The 19346-nt window shown below is 51.0% G+C and overlaps 2 protein-coding genes across 2 annotated transcripts; both read left to right on the top strand.

Annotated features, from left to right (window-relative positions):
- The first annotated feature begins 2259 nt into the window (after positions 1-2259).
- On the top strand, positions 2260-11764 carry LOC120708973 (two-component response regulator ORR26-like). Its single transcript, XM_039994449.1, has 5 exons — positions 2260-2537; positions 3539-3691; positions 3805-4191; positions 4287-4363; positions 10526-11764. The coding sequence occupies exons 1-5, from the start codon at positions 2423-2425 to the stop codon at positions 11519-11521; spliced, it is 1728 nt and encodes a 575-aa protein (XP_039850383.1). The 5' UTR covers positions 2260-2422; the 3' UTR covers positions 11522-11764.
- A 3124-nt stretch (positions 11765-14888) lies between these two features.
- Positions 14889-19332, top strand: LOC120708972 (peptidyl serine alpha-galactosyltransferase-like). Its single transcript, XM_039994448.1, has 8 exons — positions 14889-15299; positions 15796-15966; positions 16385-16628; positions 16724-16924; positions 17003-17475; positions 17546-17710; positions 17845-18088; positions 18316-19332. Exons 1-8 carry the CDS (start codon positions 14917-14919, stop codon positions 18934-18936), a joined length of 2502 nt encoding a protein of 833 aa, XP_039850382.1. The 5' UTR covers positions 14889-14916; the 3' UTR covers positions 18937-19332.
- Positions 19333-19346: the final 14 nt, after the last annotated feature.

Here is a 19346-nt window from a genome sequence, read left to right as displayed (position 1 = left end):
GGGCGGGGGATCACCGCCCTGTCTCTTGTGCATTGGTCCGTGCGTTGCAAGCGCGCACCGCCTTTTTGCTTGTGCGGCGCGGGGGGCATCTGGCGCAAAGCCGCCGCTCCAGGCCACCACTCGCCGCGCGATCCTGGCTATGGCTGGTTCGTTCGTACCGGCGGCCGGCCGCGGTGCTCCGATCCCGTTGCCTTTCCCCGAACGGCGTGGGAGCCGGGCCGAGGGGCCCCGGCCGTCGCGTTCCGTTCCGGGCTCTGGTAAACGCGGGCGGGCGGGGGCTTTGACATGGAGGCGCGACGACGCGCGCGCAAGTGTGTGGCGGCCAGCCGGCCGGCCCGGCGGAGGGAACTGATAAACAGCCACGTCGCCGGCCGCGCGCGCGCGGTGTCTACACGTGAGTGGTCTGCGCCTACGAGACCACGCAAGTTTCCGGATTCCTGTGGCTCCGGCGGGTACGGCTCCACGTCGGGCTTGGAATCCTCGGTCGCGCGCGCACGCGCCGGCCGGTGACAGCCTGACAGCCGGGGCGGAGCTTTTCCGCCGCGCCGGGGGGCCGCTGGCCACACGACGCGATCAGCAACAGGGTTAACCGAACCGTCGGTAACCGGTCTGGTTCCGGTTTGGTCTGGTATGAAATCGGTCCAAATTCAAAATTTGAATTTGAATTCAAAAAAATGAAAAATTTTCAAAAAATGTCCTAAAAATACTTCAAGTTGCGACGAATCTAATGGTGTCAAATTTTCTCAAAAATACTTCAAGTTGCAGCCGGGTATATGGACTAGCACACAGCAGTTCGTGCTCGTCGGATGTGAGCGGCGCGGCCTTTCCAGGTTACCAAATGGAGGCGTGATTCGGGGTGGTGCCGGCTTGCCGCTGGTGGCCACGATCCGACCGACAGGTTTCGCTTGTCGGGGAAAATTCTCATCTCGCGCCTGACAAGACTGGCAGGCACCACCAGGCAGGCCAGGGGGAGGAGGAGGATGATGGACATGGACGCATCGAGGTCGAGGGGGGCAGGAAGAGATGAAAACAAACGGAATAGCACCTGTGCTTTGCTCAAAGGCGCAAGCTTTGACCTGAAATCTCAAAGTTTCACGCCCCACTAGAGAGTATCTTTCCGTCAGTGTTTGCTACATGTACGAATCACGACTAGTCACGGTACATGTGTTAGATTTTAGCGCAACTAGTAGGTGTAAAGTACTGATACAAACTGGGTAACAATAGTTGGAGTTGGAGCGTATACGTATGTATTTCTACAAAACTAAGATCTCTGGATAATCCTACAATACATATCGTGATCGCAGCAATAATATCGTTATTGGTTGCCCAATTAGACGAGGGGCGAATCTTCTAAATCAACCACTTCAAACAATCAAACATAAGTATTTATCCTGAACTCTATCTGCCTTATTGAGTGGAAAGAAAAACAAGGAATATGCTCCTCTGCTTTTATTTACATATCGTATTAGATGACAAACTTTGATCAAATTTATAGAAAAACATAATAACATTTACAATACTAAATTTGTTTCACTGTATCCATCATAAATTATGTGTTAATAATGCTTATGTTGGATAATATAGTTGTTGCTATATTTTTCGTGACTGCAACAATAATATATATTTTTTAAATTACACAATACAATTCAGACACTCACCCCTATGAATGCACGAAGACAAACCCTACCCATATAAGCATCTTTGAAGACCGAGCTAGCAAATTCTCGAGATTAACGAAGTCACCACACACGTCTCGCTGTCGATGAGAACGTCGTTTACCACTAAAAGTACAACGCCATCAAATTTTAGAATATTCGCTTCCACATAAAGTCAAATCCAAAATATATGAGGTCCCACCGAGGCTCTCATAGCCCTTTCACAATAATATCGTTATTCCTTGCCCAATTATATGAGGGGTGAATCTTCTAGATTAACGACCGCAATCATAAGTATTTCTCCTGAACTCTATCTGCCTTATTGAGTGGAAAGAAAAACAAGACATATATAGCTACATGCATTATGCATAAGTAACCATTGTTTTAGGGAAAATAAGTAACCATTTTTCCCACCCAGGAAAAGAAAGTGAAGCCTGGCACTTGCTAGTTCATATTCCACTCGATCAAGACCGGTGGCGACTCACTTGCCTGCCGACGACGCGAGGCAGGGAGACAGGGACGCGTACCGTCTCGGCGGGCAGGCACAGTGGAGGAAGGGAATAAAGTTAGTTAACAAACGGGCGCCAATATTTATCGGCGGCCTCCTCCGCTTCCGCTTCCACTTCCCCGCGGCGCCCTTTTTAACCGCTTTTTAAAGCTCCCCCCGGCCTCCCCTGCCTTCTTGCTCCCCCACTCCCCACTTCACCCCACCACTGCCGCGAGAGCAGGCGGCCGGAGGCGGAGGTGGCCTAGGCGTAGGCGGTGCTATGGCCCTGGCCGACGCCACCGGGTTCCCCTACGGGCTGCGCGTCCTCGTCGTGGACGACGACCCGACCTGGCTCAAGATCCTCGAGAAGATGCTCAGGAAGTGTTCCTACGAAGGTTGGAATCTCTGCTTTACTAGCTCCCTGGTTCTTCACCCTGATGGATGAGTCGGATTGGGAACAGGAAGGGTGGGAGATCACGTGCTCCGCTCACGCACCCACGCTTAGTGTTCGTTGAAATTACGCCGTGAATGATCTGTGACATCCCGCGCTTGTGCTGTGAGTACGTTCCGATAAGTACTAGTCTCCTTTCGCCAAGTTCTTGTTGGTTCAGGTTCAGGAGGGGATAAAGGTTCTTCATTAAGGTGATTGGTTGCTTAGGTTATTGCGTGAGTTTCCTTATACAGATATATGACACATCAGTTTTCCCACTTTTGGGTCTCTTTTATCTGCTTGTTTTTGCTCGTATGCTAGTAGTACACGTGGAGTAATCGTGATTGCTCAGACAGGAGGTATTTCTGCCTTGGATATAGTTTCTCAAATCGTGTGGCACCAACTTTATGAGTATCGGCCTAATCCATTAGATTCTTCCTTTCTTGTGGTTAAACATGGAGCAACAGAGGCATTTTAAACCTGCTTCACTATGAAGCTATCTTTATTTCGTCACTGTTTTAGATCGATGGCATGTGTAAGTTCCACCTGCGTGTAATTTAAGCACTAGAATTTAGAAATATGTTTCGTGCCTTATCTTCTTACTTTACAGTGCTGCAGGGTGCAGACTGTTTATTTGCTATATTTTTATGGCACCAAATTGGCTTTGGGGAAGAAGTAAATTTTCGGTAACTTACCCAACAAGCGTAGCATATTTGGTTTTCACGGACAATTTTGTTTCATTTGGACAAAAAAAATTTAGTCTGTTTGGCAGACCTATCATCGGTTATCACTTATCATTAGTATTGAATGATCTGTTTTTTTACAAGCTTTATTTCTATTAATAATCCAGTACTGTCTATCGCACTTTCAACCGAAACGAAATCATAGTGCATGCATGCATCCATATTTATGATTTATAATCAAGAATCATCCTGTACCGAGACTAAAGAAGTTATTTCCCTGCAGTCACCACATGCGGTCTAGCCAGTGTTGCTCTCCAAATTCTCCGGGAGAGGAGAAACAAGTTTGACATCGTAATAAGTGATGTCAACATGCCTGATATGGATGGTTTCAGGCTCCTCGAGCACATTGGACTCGAGATGGATCTTCCTGTTATAAGTCAGTATTCAACACCACTGCAAGTTTCAGAGCACATATAAATATCACAACATGTTCTACTTGTTTGAATATCTATTCTCAAAATACCAAATTGCTCCAATCTGTTTTCACAGTGATGTCCATCGATGGAGAAACAAGTAGGGTGATGAAAGGTGTCCAGCATGGTGCTTGTGACTATCTCCTCAAGCCTGTTCGAATGAAGGAACTTAGGAACATCTGGCAACACGTGTATAGGAAGAAAATGCATGAGGTGAAAGAGATCGAAGGTAATGACAGCTGTGACGATCTCCAAATATTTAGAAATGGTTGTGAAGGATTGGAAGAGAGGGGCCTATTTATGAGAGCTGAATCTGATACCATGAGGAAGAGAAAAGATGTCGATAAGGACCACATAGATCAGGACTCGAGTGATGGTGCTACTGTTAAGAAGGCTAGAGTTGTCTGGTCTGTTGATCTTCATCAGAAGTTCGTTAATGCGGTGAACCAAATTGGATTTGACAGTGAGTCCTCTAAAAAGATGATAAATTTGCACCTTCCTAAATTTATAAATTTTGCATGATGCCAATTTGAAATTGCAATTATTGCTGTCTTGCAGAAGTTGGGCCAAAGAAAATACTGGACCTAATGAATGTCCCTGGCCTGACAAGGGAGAATGTAGCCAGCCATCTTCAGGTACGACAGATATCATATTCAAACAGTAACATTTTTTTTATGTTCTCTTTCCTAGAAAACTGGATCCTATGCTGATTGTTGACGAGCTCTGACACGGCGTACTCTTACCTAGTAATCTTCATGGAAAAGCTCCGATTGTGTAATTCATGGGCTAACTCTTGTAACTTATTAATCTAGCAGCTTTCTCTGAAAACTTCTTTGCAACATTCTTGCATCCTCAACGTGCAATGCAATCGATGAAGCCTTTTGTTACAAACAATTTGTATGTTCATCCTTAAAGCCTGAAATATAAAGACTTTCGAGATTTCATTTAAAGGCCAAACAAAGTTTGAAATAACCTTGTAAGTCAATACTTAGAATTCAAGTTTTACATCCTTATAAGCCTTAGAATTTATCGATGTTGTTGGTACCCTGTAGCAGGGATACTCACTCCTACTGCAGCAATGCAGGACTCGCGTAGTCATCCGTAACTACGTCATAAGGGGCGGAGCAGCCGGGCCCCACGGGTCAGACACTTACCTCACCGGGTCAACGGCCTCGGACCCGCTTCCTGCTCTGGGACGGGTCCGAGACCTCCACGCGTCCATCCGGACCTCCCACACGCGTAGAACCAACATACCGCCGGGGCGGGGTCCGGAGGCGCCACGTGTCCTGCAGGCGCAGACGCGGGCGCGAGTCTTCCGCTGGAAGACTCGCCCACCCACAGCATTCAATGCGGGTGGTTGAGGCGTGCTCTACCGCCGCGGCACGCGGGACAGCCTTTGTCATGCCTGTCTCCCAGGGGGCCCGGAGCATTCGCTTTGAGCCAGACACCAAGGATCGATTCTGCATGCGTCAAACAGCTAAGTTGCAGTATCATTACTACCATCCCAGCGAGTTTGATTTTCCTCTCTGTAGCTTTTTCTGCTATACAAGGAATAAGTCGCTCGTTCGACTTGCAATTTATGCTACACCTATGCCCAAGAACACTTGCTCAACCTCATACGGGGGTCCGGAGCGTCTTATTCGGCTCCGATGACAGATAGGTTTTAACAACTGAACCTATCTACCAGGGGGCCAGGGTGCCGGGGTGCTGCATACCGCAAACCAGAGCAACTGACAAACAGCTAACTCGAAATTTTCTTCTATTAAAATTTCAACAAGTACAAAGTTTTTACATAACATAAAAAACAAAAGTTCGCCTGCTGTGATGGTCCAGCTCAGGAATCTGCAGGCTCCCGCTTGAAATAAGCAGCTACGAAGTCGACGACATCCCGCACGCTTTCCCGAGCGGAGGCCTCCGCCTCCGCCACTGGACCATCGACGACGGGGGCTAGCAAGATGGCAGGGTCGTGGCTCCGGAGGCAGGTCAAAATGTACTCCGCCACCATCCGGCACAGCTCGCGGCCCTCGGCTTCGAGGTGGCCATCAAGGATCGGCTCCAGGCGCCAGAGTCTATCGGAAGCAGAGTTCAGCACTAGGAGGGCGTCAGCAATTGAAGCTGGCGGCTCCGCCACTTGGATTGGACTCATCCCAAGTGGCACCAGAGCTGAGCTTGCTTCGCTCGCCCAGTCGATGATTCGTTGGGCCCCCATGCGCTGGTCCTCCTGCAGCTTCCGGACCGCCTCCTGGACCGCCTCCTGCACCTGGGCATCCAGTGCCGCCTGAACCGCCTCCAGCTGGCGGGCCTTCTCCTGGAGCGAGGCCTCCTTCCGCGCCGCTGATTCCTTCAGGGTCTTAAGACTCTCGCGCTGGCGCGCAAGGGCCTGCTCCATGCTGGTGGTGAGGGATTTCCGTCAGGCAAGGGACTTCCTCTCCCCCTCGAGCTCTATCTCGGCAACAGCCTGCTGGCTGGCGGTCTCCTGCAGCTCTTGGCACCATTGATGCAGGGACTCGGAGAGTTTGTCGAGCTCCAGCTTGCGGACCTCGAGTCCGTGGCTGCGAGACTCGAACTCCGATCGCTGGGCCGCGAGGCTGGGCTCCTCCTTGGCAATAGCTTCCGCCCGCAGCGCCAGGGCTTTTTCCCGTCTCGACGCCGCGAACTCCCGGTCGAACACATTCCGGAGCCCTTTCCTGTAGGACTCAAGGTCGGCCTCAAGCTCAGACCGGGCGGCGGCGGCACGGGAGGCTTCGGCCTTCGTGCGCTCCTCCAGACGCATATGCCAGTCGTCGAGGCGCTAACGCTCGCTCTCTAGAGCTGCCCACTCCCGCCGAAATGCGGCCTCGGCGGTAGAGGTCGCCACTTCTATCGTCCGCCGGACCCGGACCAGCACCTGGGGGAGGGGAACCGCATCCTCCTCTGGGGGACCCTGCAAAAGCCGCCTACCAGAGACCACCTCCAGCTCTTCCTCTGCGGCAGGTTGGGAGCTGGGGGAGGGGATGTCCGGCACAGACGTCGGGACCTCGGGTACCGAGGTGCTCACCGTTGCCGCGCCCACTGCCGCTGTGCTCACCGTCGCCAAGCCCGGTGTCGGCGCGACTGCCGCCGTAGCTGGGGCCTCGGGGGCCATCGTGTCGGGCGTTGCCGCGCCTGGCACTGGCGCATCCGCCGCCGCCGCGTTGGGTGCCATCGGGTTAGCGGAGGTCGCCGCACCCGAGCCCCCCACATCCGCCGTCGCTGCCGCCGTTGCCGCCGAGGCACCGGTCGCCTGGACCCCCGCTGACGAGCCAGCGGCAGTGGAAGAGCTGCCTGGGCGAGAGGCCCTGGCAAACAAAGAGAAGAAGTCCTTCCGCAAAAAGCGAAGCACCGGGAATAAGGGGAGTGAACGGAAGAACACTTACCCCGAAGCGCCGGGTCTCCAGCGTCCACGGAGGCTGGGCGACTGCTGCTGCTGCTGTTGCTGTCGTGGCGGCGGTGGAGGTGCACCTCGTGGCTGCTGCCGCTGCCGCTGCTGCTGCTGCCCTGGTGGTGGCGGTGGTGGTGGAGGCTACTGCTGCTGCCCTGGTGGCGGCGGTGGTGGTGGAGGCTGCTGCTGCCCTGGTGGCGGCGGAGGCGCACCTCGTGTCTGCTACTACTGCTGCTCCCGAGGAGAGGCACCTCCCGGCGGTGGTGGTGGCTGCCGTGGCGGCAGCGGAGGCGCACCTCGTGGCTGCTGTTGCTGCCGGGGGAGGCACCTCCCGGCGGTGGTGGTGGCGACGCGGCTACTCCAGGGGTCCCGCGAGAGCCGGGGGCTCGGGAGCTACCCTGGCCCGCGTCCTCAGTGGTCCTCTGACGCTTTGCGGCAGGCTCCATAACTGGGGTCCCGTCGCTGCAGTGCAACCTGCGCCGGCTCGCTTCCTCCGGCGATGCGCCGGAGCTGCTCCGGGCCTGGCTGGGACCGCTCGTGGCGGAGCTACCAGCCACGGCCTGCTTGTCCTTGGCAGAAGGGCCAGACCCCGCAGCGCTCGGCACGGCCTGTTCCCTGGACGCACTAGGGATCCGGATCCCACGGTCCGGGTCGCCTCCAGTTTGGCGCGCTACTAGCCCACCGTCGTCGAGGGTCGGCAGAATGGCCAGCACCGCAGTCCTCAGGCGTGAGTCCTCGCAGAGAGGAACGACACCCTAAGGAAGGATCAGGTGCTCCGGGATGAAGATCTCCCCCATCACCGCCCGCACCAGGACCTCCAGGGCTTCCTGGGTCAGATCTCTGTACTCCCCGCGGTGGGTCCAGCTGCAGTCTTAGGGCCCGGTGAAGTTCCAGGCAGGACGCGGCCGCTGCTTCAGAGGGGCGATCCGGCGCTTCAGGAAGTCCCCGAGCACGTGCAGCGAGGTGAGGCCGCTCTCCGCCAGCACCCTGATCTTGCTCAGCACGGAGTCAAACTCCGACGGCAGGGACGGCTTGGCCCTCCAGGACTGACGGTCGGAGGCGGGTCCCCCGATCGGCATGATGAGGCGCTCGTTGGCTTTGGCGGTGGCGATTAGGCACTCCTTGCGCCAATCCTCCCACTTCCCGCCAGTAAGCCCGGGGATGTAGGGCGTCCACAAATCGCTCCTCGTTTGGAATTAGTACGCCCCCACTTCATCCTTGCCCTTCCCGGACTTCACCAGGACGAAAAAGTGGCGGAAGAGAATGACGCAGGGCCGCACCCCCACGAACATCTCGCATAAGTGGACGAAGATTGACGTCAGGAGGATGGAGTGGGGCATGAGATGCTGGAGTTGGAGGCCGAAATCCTCCAGCAGCAGCAGAAAGAACGAAGTGATCGGCAGCCCAAAGCCGGTGGAAATGTGCGAAATAAACAGCACAAATTCCCCGGCGCACAGATCGTTGAAGGGAACCAAGCCTGCTCGAATCCCCCAGGCAGTCTCCTGCGGACTCCACCCAAGCAGGCGGCGCACCGTGTTCAGTTCCTCCTCGGTTTGGAAACGACGGGGACAAACGAGGGACGTCATCTTGCTATGGAGGCGAGGAACAATCTGCGCGGAAGAGCAAGGGGCGAGGAGGCTCGAAGGCAAAGGGGCGCAAATGTTTGGAAGGAAGAAGGCGAATGCGAAAAAGTAGCCGCGGTATGCGGTTCGGCCCTTTATGAAGCCTGACCCATCCGGCGCGCCCCAGAACCGTCGCTGGAAGCCAAGCGACGCTCACGCCTGGTGTTAGCCGCCCAGTTCATGACAAGTGGGCCCAGGCCCGCCTGTCAGGGAGGGCGGGTAACAAACAAAGGTGTGAAAAGGCAGGATCTGAACCGTCGCCCGCGCGCAAAGCGAGGCGGAAGCTCAGCTGATGTGCGCGCACAAAGCGTTGGCATGACCAAGCTTTTCGGGAACTGCGCTGGTGGAAAAAAATCCCGTTTACTCCGGCCGCAACAACGCCGAGCGTCGCTCGCGTGACTAGGTGTACCACTGTGCATAGGGGCTACGAGTCAGTAAGCTGTTGCGATGTGATGAGACAGCGAAAAACCCAATGGATGGTCAAAGCCGGACAAGACTCCTGCAGCGTGCACAGTCTAACGCTGGAGACTTCAAGTTATGTAGAGCCAAATCGCAGTAGTGGCCCCACCTGTGGATTCGTCGCCTCTCCCGAGATGGGCCCGGGGGCCACTGTCGGTACCCTGTAGCAGGGATACCCACTCCTACTGCAGCAAGAGAGGACTCGCGTAGTCATCCGTAACTACGCCATAAGGGGCGGAGCAGCCGGGCCCCACGGGTCAGGCACTTACCTCACCAGCCAACGGCCCCGGACCCGCTTCCCGCTCTGGGACGGGTCCCGTGACGCCACGTGTCTCTGAGGAGGGGAAGCTCCGCGCCAACAGCCGAGGGTGTCCATCTGGACCTCCCACGCGCGTAGAACCAACATATCGCCGGGGCGGGGTCCGGGGGCGCCATGTGTCCCGCATGCGCAGACGCGGGCGCGAGTCTTCCGCTGGAAGACTCGCCCACCCACCGCATTCAATGCGGGTGGTTGAGGCGTGCTCTGCCGCCGCGGCACGCGGGACAGCCTTTGTCAGGCCTCACTGTAGACCGCATATTATCGAGGTACACAGTGCAATCGCATGCGCCGCATCCGCGCAGAGTCCGTCTGCCGCATTAAATGGATACGACGGCACGGCACCTTTTATCATACCGCATACGCCGCAAGCTACACAGCCCGTTCAGCTACGCTGCAGGCAACGCCGCAAGCTACACCCTGGTGCCGTTTCGACAAGACGGGGCATGGCTATGCCGGACGGAAGATTCCCACGAGCAGATCAAGTAAATCCAGGAATGAGATCTCCGTCGCCTGCAATGCCATAATGTCTGAACAGTATATTATTTTATACTACATCGTTGGGCCCACCTGTCGGGGACCCAACGGCCATGTACGCGCCTCCCTTGAGGTATAAAAGGGAGGCGCTCGCTGCACACTACAGACTCTCTCTAGACTCAGCTGGAGACACGCCAAGACTCTCACAACACAAGGTCGGTTTTCACTCCGAGCAACCCTGCTCTCAACCTCTTGAGAGCGCAAGCAATACAACACATAGTGGACGTAGGGTATTACGCCCCGGCGGCCCGAACCACTCTAAATCTGCTGTGTTCATCGCGTTCTTCCACCGAGATTGGGCTAATCCTGGCTAACCCCCGAGTACTCACCCTCTGGGTTTAGGCGGGTGCATTACGCCACCCGGCTGTGGGTTTGCACACCACGACAGATGTTTTCTAATATTAACCTCATCTGATGCTTGCACTCTCGAGTGTCCTAAAAATAGATTTATTTTTATATGCAGAAATATCGCCTCTACTTGAGCAGGTTGCAAAAGCAGAATGAGGAAAGGATAATGGGTGCTGCTAGGCAAGATTTCAGTCACAAGGGACCATCGGATAACCTTAACCTCCGAAACTCCTTCCAAGAGCAACCTGGCAATGGTGCCAGTGGATTTCAGCATAGTTCTCAGAAGATCCAAGCTCAGAACAACATGCTCGATCCTCATTTGGAGGACACGAAGATTGTGGTGCCCCTGAAGGTTCCAGATAAAAGTGGAACCCCAGTAAGTGATGTTATTGACCCTCAGAATGCCACCAGTGCTTCACCTTTAGGTGGGGTGCTCTCTTTTGAAAGAATGCCACTGAACCAGGACAGGAAGCCATCAGAAACCATGATCTTGGAATGTCAGTCCTGGAGTGGAAGTGTGCCACCAAAGCAGTTCATGCAGTACCCAAAACATAACCATGAGCGCTGCGACCTGTTAGGAGACTATTCTTGCCTGCCCAAACCATACTTAGAGCACCCAATCACCCCTGGTCATTTATATGCCCCATCACCGTTGGTATCGATGAGTTGCAGTATGGAGGGGGATCTTAGAGACTTCTCAGATGTAAAACCAGATCTTCTTGGCTGTATGAAGTCCTTATCACCGGCACTGACGTGTACAGTTGATTCAGTTTCTGCTCAACTTAGTGACAGTGTTGTTACTTCAACTAACAGTGACCAAAAGTTTTCCAGTGTGGAGGGGTTGTCCAGCGGTAAAGATTGTCATTTTGACCAGGCAAGGAACCAAGCCCCTTCGCTTATTTCTGAAGAGGCGAGTACTATATGCGGCACTGATTTGGCTTGTCTACCTGATGACCTGTCCGGCTATCAACTTGGACTCAATGGCATTGATTTATTTCAGTGCAATGATGCAATGATGCTACATGGACTGCAGAATAACTGGTATGATGATCCAGAGCTTAGTAGTGAAATAATGGAGTTCCCGTTGCTAGATGGATGCCTATTTGCATAAATGCCACAGCCGCTCCCATCTTTCGACCATGTCCTGTGAGGAAGGATGGTGTTCTTTGGTATGTTCCCGTATAGCGCCTCCTGTAGGGCTATAGTGATCTAACTTGATCCTGTGGTGGAAGGATTTAATTTGTAGTCTCTCCACTTTTGATAATTGTCTGTATTATAGATTGTGTCATGGCACAGTGATTATACTATATAACCTTTACGATGATCTTCGAAACTATATATGAAGATTGTCAAATCTTTGCCTTGCACAACTTACGTTCGCAGTGAACTCTAACGGTCTAACCCTGATGCTGCATTGCATACGATATGTTACGCTCGTGACATTCACAGGAAAACTATTTGTATAAGTGAAGAGAATTCTGCAGAGGCTGCAGATTGTGAACTTATTTGCCGATCTAACCTGAAAGAATTACATGTCGCGAAAAAGGTGAAGGTGATGGTGATACAGTTGCATGCAGAATTTATATGCGGACTAGTTTGCCTAGAGACTAGTTCTTCAACTTAAATTGTGCCATCACTGGTACTCGGTTACTGCTGCATCGACCGGTTGCTTCTGATGAACGCTGAATGCCTCAATGCCATGGAAACCATGAAAAGTGACAGTTGCTGATATCAGTTGTATTGCAAGATATCACCGCCGAAGCTGCTGACGTCAGTTATCATGATTCTGAAATTCTAGCTGCTTTCACAGTGGAAATGTGACATATCTGAATTACCTAGAGCGATAGTTTTGAAAAATTCAGTTTATCCTAATTAATAGTTAATCTTGATATTACCCTCTTTAAAATGAATGAGATTGACTGCTTTGTATAAATCCTTATCTTGTGGACTCTTTCTGTCATTTGCTCGATATAACTCTGACGATCAATACCAGATCTCATTCTTTTCAATGTCTCCTGAACTTTAAAAGGATATCTTCTACGGAAAACGATGTACGGCATGTTACGTTGATAGGATGTCGAAGATTTAGCGCAATCTGAAGACTTGCTTAGCTTGATAGGGTCAATAAGATGTTGAAGGCTTAGCTCAATCTGATGACTGGTTGCTAACTGCTAAGCGTGATCCGTCAACGTTCTACGTTTATTGTCATGATCTGATTTTTTGTGGTCAGTGATGCCGAAGGAGAACGTTGCCTCTCATGACGCTAAGCACAAGATACCTAGCAGTGACGGAGCTAGAAATGAGCCGTGGGGGGGGGGGGGGGCATTTTGCTTAACTTATAAACATATATGCTAGCAAGCTGTTGTAAAGAAATTCGTCTTTCATCATATCGTGCAGTCCTATTTTGATGATCTTTAAGGTAGAAAAAGCACACTCAATGCTCCTTGTTGAAACTAATAGAGTGAGAAGCAACCGAAGCAATCTATCTGTCGGGGACCACGATTAGGGTCACCCTAATCGGGGTACTAAAATCACCCTAAAAACGCAAATACATATTAGGCAACTGAGCCCACGAAGGCCTACGGCCTCCTTCCAATCTGGAAGAAAGGAAAGGACTCAAAAAAGCCCAGCACGCGGCCCATCCGTACCCCCATCGGACCCGCGGGGTGATCTTCGTCTCGCTCGAGGGCTCCCATCGAGACCCTCGACCGCGCCCCGCGTCTCCGCCTCGCTCGAGGGTAGCGAGCCTACCCTCGGGGAGGCGAATCGTCTCCGCCTCGCTCGAGGGTAGCGAACCTACTCTCGAGCGGGGCGAATCGTCTCCGTCTCGCTCGAGGCCACCCCTCGACGAAAAGGACAAACGGCCCTTCCGCCCACCCGCCCGTCGTACGGAGGCATTAAATGCCAACCACTCCTCCACAGCGCCCAGGTCAGACGGCGTCAGGCCGCCATTCTCCACAGTGGCTGTGACCGGAGTCCCGTTCGCCAACTCCGGTCACTGCTCCGCCATCCCGGACGCTGTGGCAACACTGTGGGAACTTGCGACGCGGTACGAGACGTGCTTGGCACAGCTCCCGTTACTATTCTGCCAACTCCTGCTGTCCGGACTCCACCTCACCACACTAACGGCCCCGGACCCGTCCCCTGCTCGGGAAGGGATCCGGCGTCGCCACGTGCCCCCCAAGGAGGGATGCTCAGCACTAGCAGCCGGAGGCCCGGACCTCCCCCCTCGAGGGGTCCGGGACCTCCACGTGACTCCCGGCCCCCCTTAGCGCACGCGCTAGCACTCCACCCAGGGGGGCCCGGGACCGCCACGTGCCCCACTACCGCTGGCGCACATATACACGCAAGACCCTGGCCTACAGGGCCCACGGAACGCCGCCACGCCACACCTGGAAGACGGTACACCCTACAGCGACGACCACGCCGCCTGCTGGGGCTGTCAGGACGCCGGCGCGATCTCCGCAAGGCCGAGGACGATGCCCAGGATGACTGCCACGCCCGACGCCATGCCCACAGTGTACTTCCCACAGTGCTCGACCACTGCACCCCCGCGATTCGGGGAAAAGACGACGACTTCCACGATCCACTGCGCATGTACACCGTCCCTCCTTGTGTCTATAAAAGGAGGAGGCGGCTTCCTTTAAGGGGGTTGCGGTCGGCCCATTCGGTAGGACACAACGTTTTCGTACTACTAGCATAGCACACACGCTCATCTGAAACCCGATTTTGGCACTCGCCTCAATCAACTCATTCTCTAGCAGAGACTTGGGAGCTTCTCTCCCTCTCTCGCCTCGCCTGTACCCCCTACTACAGACACCTCCGGTGCAAGATAGTACAGTGCTCTCGCACACCCCTTTGACGTACGGCCCCACGGTCGGAACCAGGATAAATCCGTGTGTTACTGTATTGCCTCTTGCATCAACATCTGGGACAAGGAGCACGCATCATCATCATTGGTTGGGTCCGGACCGCCGGGTCAGGGCACCGACACTATCATTCAAGTGTTCCAAAATCTTGTACTGCAAAGACATTAAAACCGCTTCTTCTCTTTATATTCTTACTGGAAATGAAGCAAAGAAGACAATATGCTCGGTGGTTGCTCTCTGAATACTCTAACCAAGAAGGAAAATCACTAAACTAATTAAACTTGAAATGATGCTATGTGATTTCATTTGGGGGCAGGGGGGCACAGCCCATGTTTGTCGACATGTAGCTCCGCCGGTGATAGCTAGTATAACGAACTGCAACTTTTGGAGTTGAATTATCTGTTCCTCCAGTTCTCTGATTCTTGCCTCGCCTAGCAACGAGACGCAAATTATACACTTATACAGTCTGCATGGTTTATAGCATTTTTTTACAACTAGTAGCAGGTTTAATTTGAGATCATAGTTTACCGTATTGCATCAAGTAAACACAGCACGGCTAGTAGCTTTACGCCAACAAGACTACTTGGCGTGCTTGCTGAAACCCGCGACGCACAAACGGACAACAAACCAAAAGCTCATGGGAGAGAGCGGGGGTCAGCCCAAAGGCGGGATCCGTCCGGGTGGCGAGCGCGCGAGATCCGCCACACCACCATCAATGGCGGTGGCGATCGCCGGCGCGGTGGCAGCAGCGCTCCTGCTGCTGTGTCCGGCCTGGGCATCGGCGGCGGCGGCGGTGGGGGAGGGGCGGCGGCTGCACACGCTATTCTCGGTGGAATGCGGCGACTACTTCGACTGGCAGGCGGTGGGGCTCCTCCACAGCCTCCGCAAGGCAGGGCAGCCCGGAGGCGTCACCCGCCTCCTCAGCTGCGCGGAGGACCAGCTCCCCTCCTACCGCGGCCTCCGCATCGGCCACACCCTCCAGGTCCCCTCCTACAGCCGCCACCCACGCACCGGCGACTGGTAACGCTCGCCGTCACATACATAACCACTACTTTTTTCGTTCAGCCAAACTGTAAGAGCTAAATAGTACTGGCAATAATGATTTGCCTCTTTCGCAAGTTTGGAGAGGCATTTCTGCTCGAGTAGTTTGTTGTGGTGCTTCAAAATGGAATGAGCGTCTCTGGGTGGCTGTTTGGAAGCATTTCTGAGAACGTATCCCTGTTTTATGGTATAGTCTGCTGGTAGTAATTAGATGGGTTGCCAAATGATCTGTGAAACTCCAGCATTATGTAAAAGTACGTGGAGTCATATTCATAGGTTTAGGCTGCAGCAGTATATTTGGTAGGAGTTTGCGATAGACTGATTGTCATAGAATAAAATGCTGAGTAGTCAACTGGAACGAGCAATCCCAAAGATACACCTATTGAAGAGGTTGGGATTGCTATATTTCAAGTTAAGATTCCTTGTTTGAAATGAAAATGAGCTCATTGGGCATCATGCCATTTTTCATGTGAAGGTACCCAGCCATCAATAAGCCTGCAGGGGTGGTGCATTGGTTAAAGAATAGTCCAGAGGCAGACAATGTTGATTGGGTTGTAATCTTAGATGCTGACCAGATTGTTCGAGGACCCATTATTCCCTGGGAACTTGGAGCAGAGAAAGGCAAGCCGTTTGCTGCTTATTATGGGTATGATTTTTTACTCGCTTGGCTATTAATTCTGTCTTTCTCCTTTCTGTGCTGATACGGTCTTAATTGGAAGGATGAAACTTCAACAAATCACCTAATTATTCTTTTGCGTCAATATTCTAGACATTTAACACTCATCCCTTCACTAGGATTTTACTTATGATTGGAATAGTAACTTGCTAACTGACATTCCATTTTCCTGGTAGAACATCAGGAAAATTCACTGTATAAGGTTGTAGTATGTCAAGGAGGATGTCTGTTTGCTGCTTCATTTCTAATCAGAGAAATACAATTAGATATGTATTTTATGTCCCAACACTACCTTTTGGTTGCCAGTCCTAGGCTTGATAGTACACTATTATAATGTCTGATTTATACTGAACCTTTAGTGGTTTCAATCTTTATTTCTCTTAACTAGATATTTGAAGGGCTGTGATAACATCCTAGCACAGCTTCACACTGCTCATCCAGAATTTTTTGATAAAGTTGGGGGAATTCTCGCCATGCATATTGATGACTTAAGAGCTCTAGCACGTCTGTGGCTTTCAAAAACTGAAGAAGTGAGGCAGGACAAGTCCCACTGGTCAACCAATATTACTGGTGATATATATGGCACGGGTTGGATCAGTGAGATGTATGGGTATGCAATTGGTGCTGCAGAAGTAAGTTGAATCCAGTCTCATATGTGTCTTTGACAAAGTTTCGCACTATGGATTGCAAACTTCCGTATAGCTTCATATCTGGTCCTCGTGAACAGGTAGGTCTACGGCACAAGATAAATGATGACATAATGATCTACCTAGGTTATATTCCAAGACCTGGCATTGAACCACTTATCTTGCATTATGGTTTGCCATTTAAAGTTGGAAACTGGTCATTCAGTAAATTAGAACACCATGAGGATGTAATAGTTTATGATTGCAACCGCTTATTCCCTCCACCTCCTTTTCCTAGAGAGGTAAACAATCTTTCTGATTATTTTTAGGCCCTGCTCATTTATAGCTAGATGATTTATTAATTTTGCTAAAATTTATAGGTCGAAATGATGGAATCCGACCCAAATGTAAAACGGGGCTTATTTCTAAGCATAGAATGCATCAATACCTTGAATGAAGGGCTCTTGTTGCATCATGCATCTGTTGGGTGCCCGAAAGCACAGTGGTCAAAATACCTAAGTTTCCTTAAAAGCAGAAGGTTTTCAGAGCTTACAATGCCAAAGTATTGGAAAGGCCAAAAGGTTGACAGCACAATTACTGCGCAACATGTTGCATTATCCAAGACAAACAGTGAATATCCAAAGATACACACCCTTTTCTCCACTGAATGCTCATCATATTTTGACTGGCAAACTGTTGGCCTCATGCACAGCTTTCGTTTAAGTGGACAGCCTGGTAACATTATGCGCTTATTGAGCTGTACAGATGAGGACTTGAAGAACTATAAAGGCCATGACCTTGCTCCAACACATTATGTTCCATCTATGAGCCAACATCCATTGACAGGGGACTGGTATAACCTCTGAGTTTAACTTAGTGTCTGAACTGTTCAAGAGAACCTGCTCACATAGTTCTTTTGCTAGGTACCCTGCAATTAACAAACCTGCAGCAGTTCTCCATTGGCTCAGCCATGTGCAGACTGATGCTGAGTTCATTGTTATCTTAGATGCTGACATGATCATGAGAGGCCCCATCACCCCATGGGAATATGGCGCAAAACTCGGACATCCTGTTTCTACTCCCTATGAGTAAGACTTTATTGTGCCATGAAAGTAGCCTGTGCTTGGCCATGCTGTAATTTTTGTTGTTGTGCTGCTGCTGCTATAGTTGACTTAAAGCATGTGTTGTCCATGTAGTAATGTTACCCTTTGATGTGTATCAGATACCTCATTGGGTGTGATAACATACTTGCAAAGATACACACTCGCAATCCCTCTGCATGTGACAAGGTTGGTGGTGTCATAATCATTCATATAGATGATCTCCGCCGTTTTGCTATACTTTGGCTGCACAAATCAGAGGAGGTTCGTGCAGACAAAGCTCATTATGCAACAAACATTACTGGTGACATATATGCATCTGGCTGGATTAGTGAGATGTATGGCTACTCATTTGCAGCAGCTGAGGTATGTGCAGTTTTTTATTTTTATATATTTTTTTAATATGTTGATGCAAGGATCACAAGCTCCACTCAGACACTCCTAGAAAGGTAGTATGAACAGTTTCTAGAAAAAGGATTAGTGTGGGTGGCATCATTTAGCACGGACTTGTTTCAAGAAAATAGAAGTTTTATTTCATCCGTTCATTACTCATTGTTATCTCGTGAGTTGACCTCTTCATTATTTATTTGCAGATTAACCTGCGCCACATCATTAGGAGGGACATAATGATATATCCAGGTTATGTTCCACTTCCTGGAGCTAAATATAAGGTTTTCCATTACGGGTTGAGATTTGGAGTTGGTAATTGGAGCTTTGACAAGGCTGATTGGAAAAATGCTGATGTGGTAAATACAAGCTGGGCCAAGTTTCCTGAACCACCTGATCCAGCTACCATCATGCAAGAAGGTCTAGATGCACGGGAAAGGGATCTCCTGAGCATTGAATGTGCCAGGGCTTTGAATAAAGCCCTATACCTGCACCATAAGCGCCGAAATTGCCCCCGACTGGACAGCATCCATAGCACCTCTTCTAACAAAATTGAGAGACTTGCACATGAGTCATCCAGAAATAGAAATAGAGGAAAATTTGTGCCCTTGGACGTGGCAAGGGAAAAGACAGTTGAAAGTGCTGCAGCCACCATATCACCTGTACATAGATCAAGGAGACTGGCCAGATCTTCCAGGATGTGGATAATTGCTGTCTGGGCAGTATCAATTGTGGTGTTCTTATTAGTAATCTCCATGTTTTTCACTGACCGAAGGAGAAGTGTCTCCAGATCTAGGGTTTCTAGAAGTCTGAAGGCCCATGTCTGAGTATTCCTGTTCTCTAAGGACACCATTTCTGACTATAGGATAGACAATATTTTCATAACATTATTCCTTTGTGAACATTATTATACATAAAGAAGGGTACAGTCCTGGGACTATAGGAGCTAACAGCGTCTGTTTGAGTTATCAGAAGCAGGCAGAGAGGTCTTGGACCTTCAAAATCCCCTTTTCTTCTTTTAAGCTTTCATTGAGTTGCTAGCAAATTTTGGCACTACTGCTGTTGTATTTGATTCAATAGGTTTGCTTACTACAGTGTAAAGTCTCATGTTGTTTCTTTCGTTTATCAGTTCCTCCTGTCAGAAACTGTCAATTTGTAGAACATGTGATTATTAATTGTCTGAGCATACAGATACAATGATCTATTCTTCCGTTCGAAGCTCATGGCTATGTTGTAT

Source organism: Panicum virgatum, chromosome 5K, assembly GCF_016808335.1.
Source record: "Panicum virgatum strain AP13 chromosome 5K, P.virgatum_v5, whole genome shotgun sequence".
NCBI lineage: Eukaryota > Viridiplantae > Streptophyta > Magnoliopsida > Poales > Poaceae > Panicum > Panicum virgatum.
This window is presented reverse-complemented; position numbering and strand designations above follow the sequence as displayed.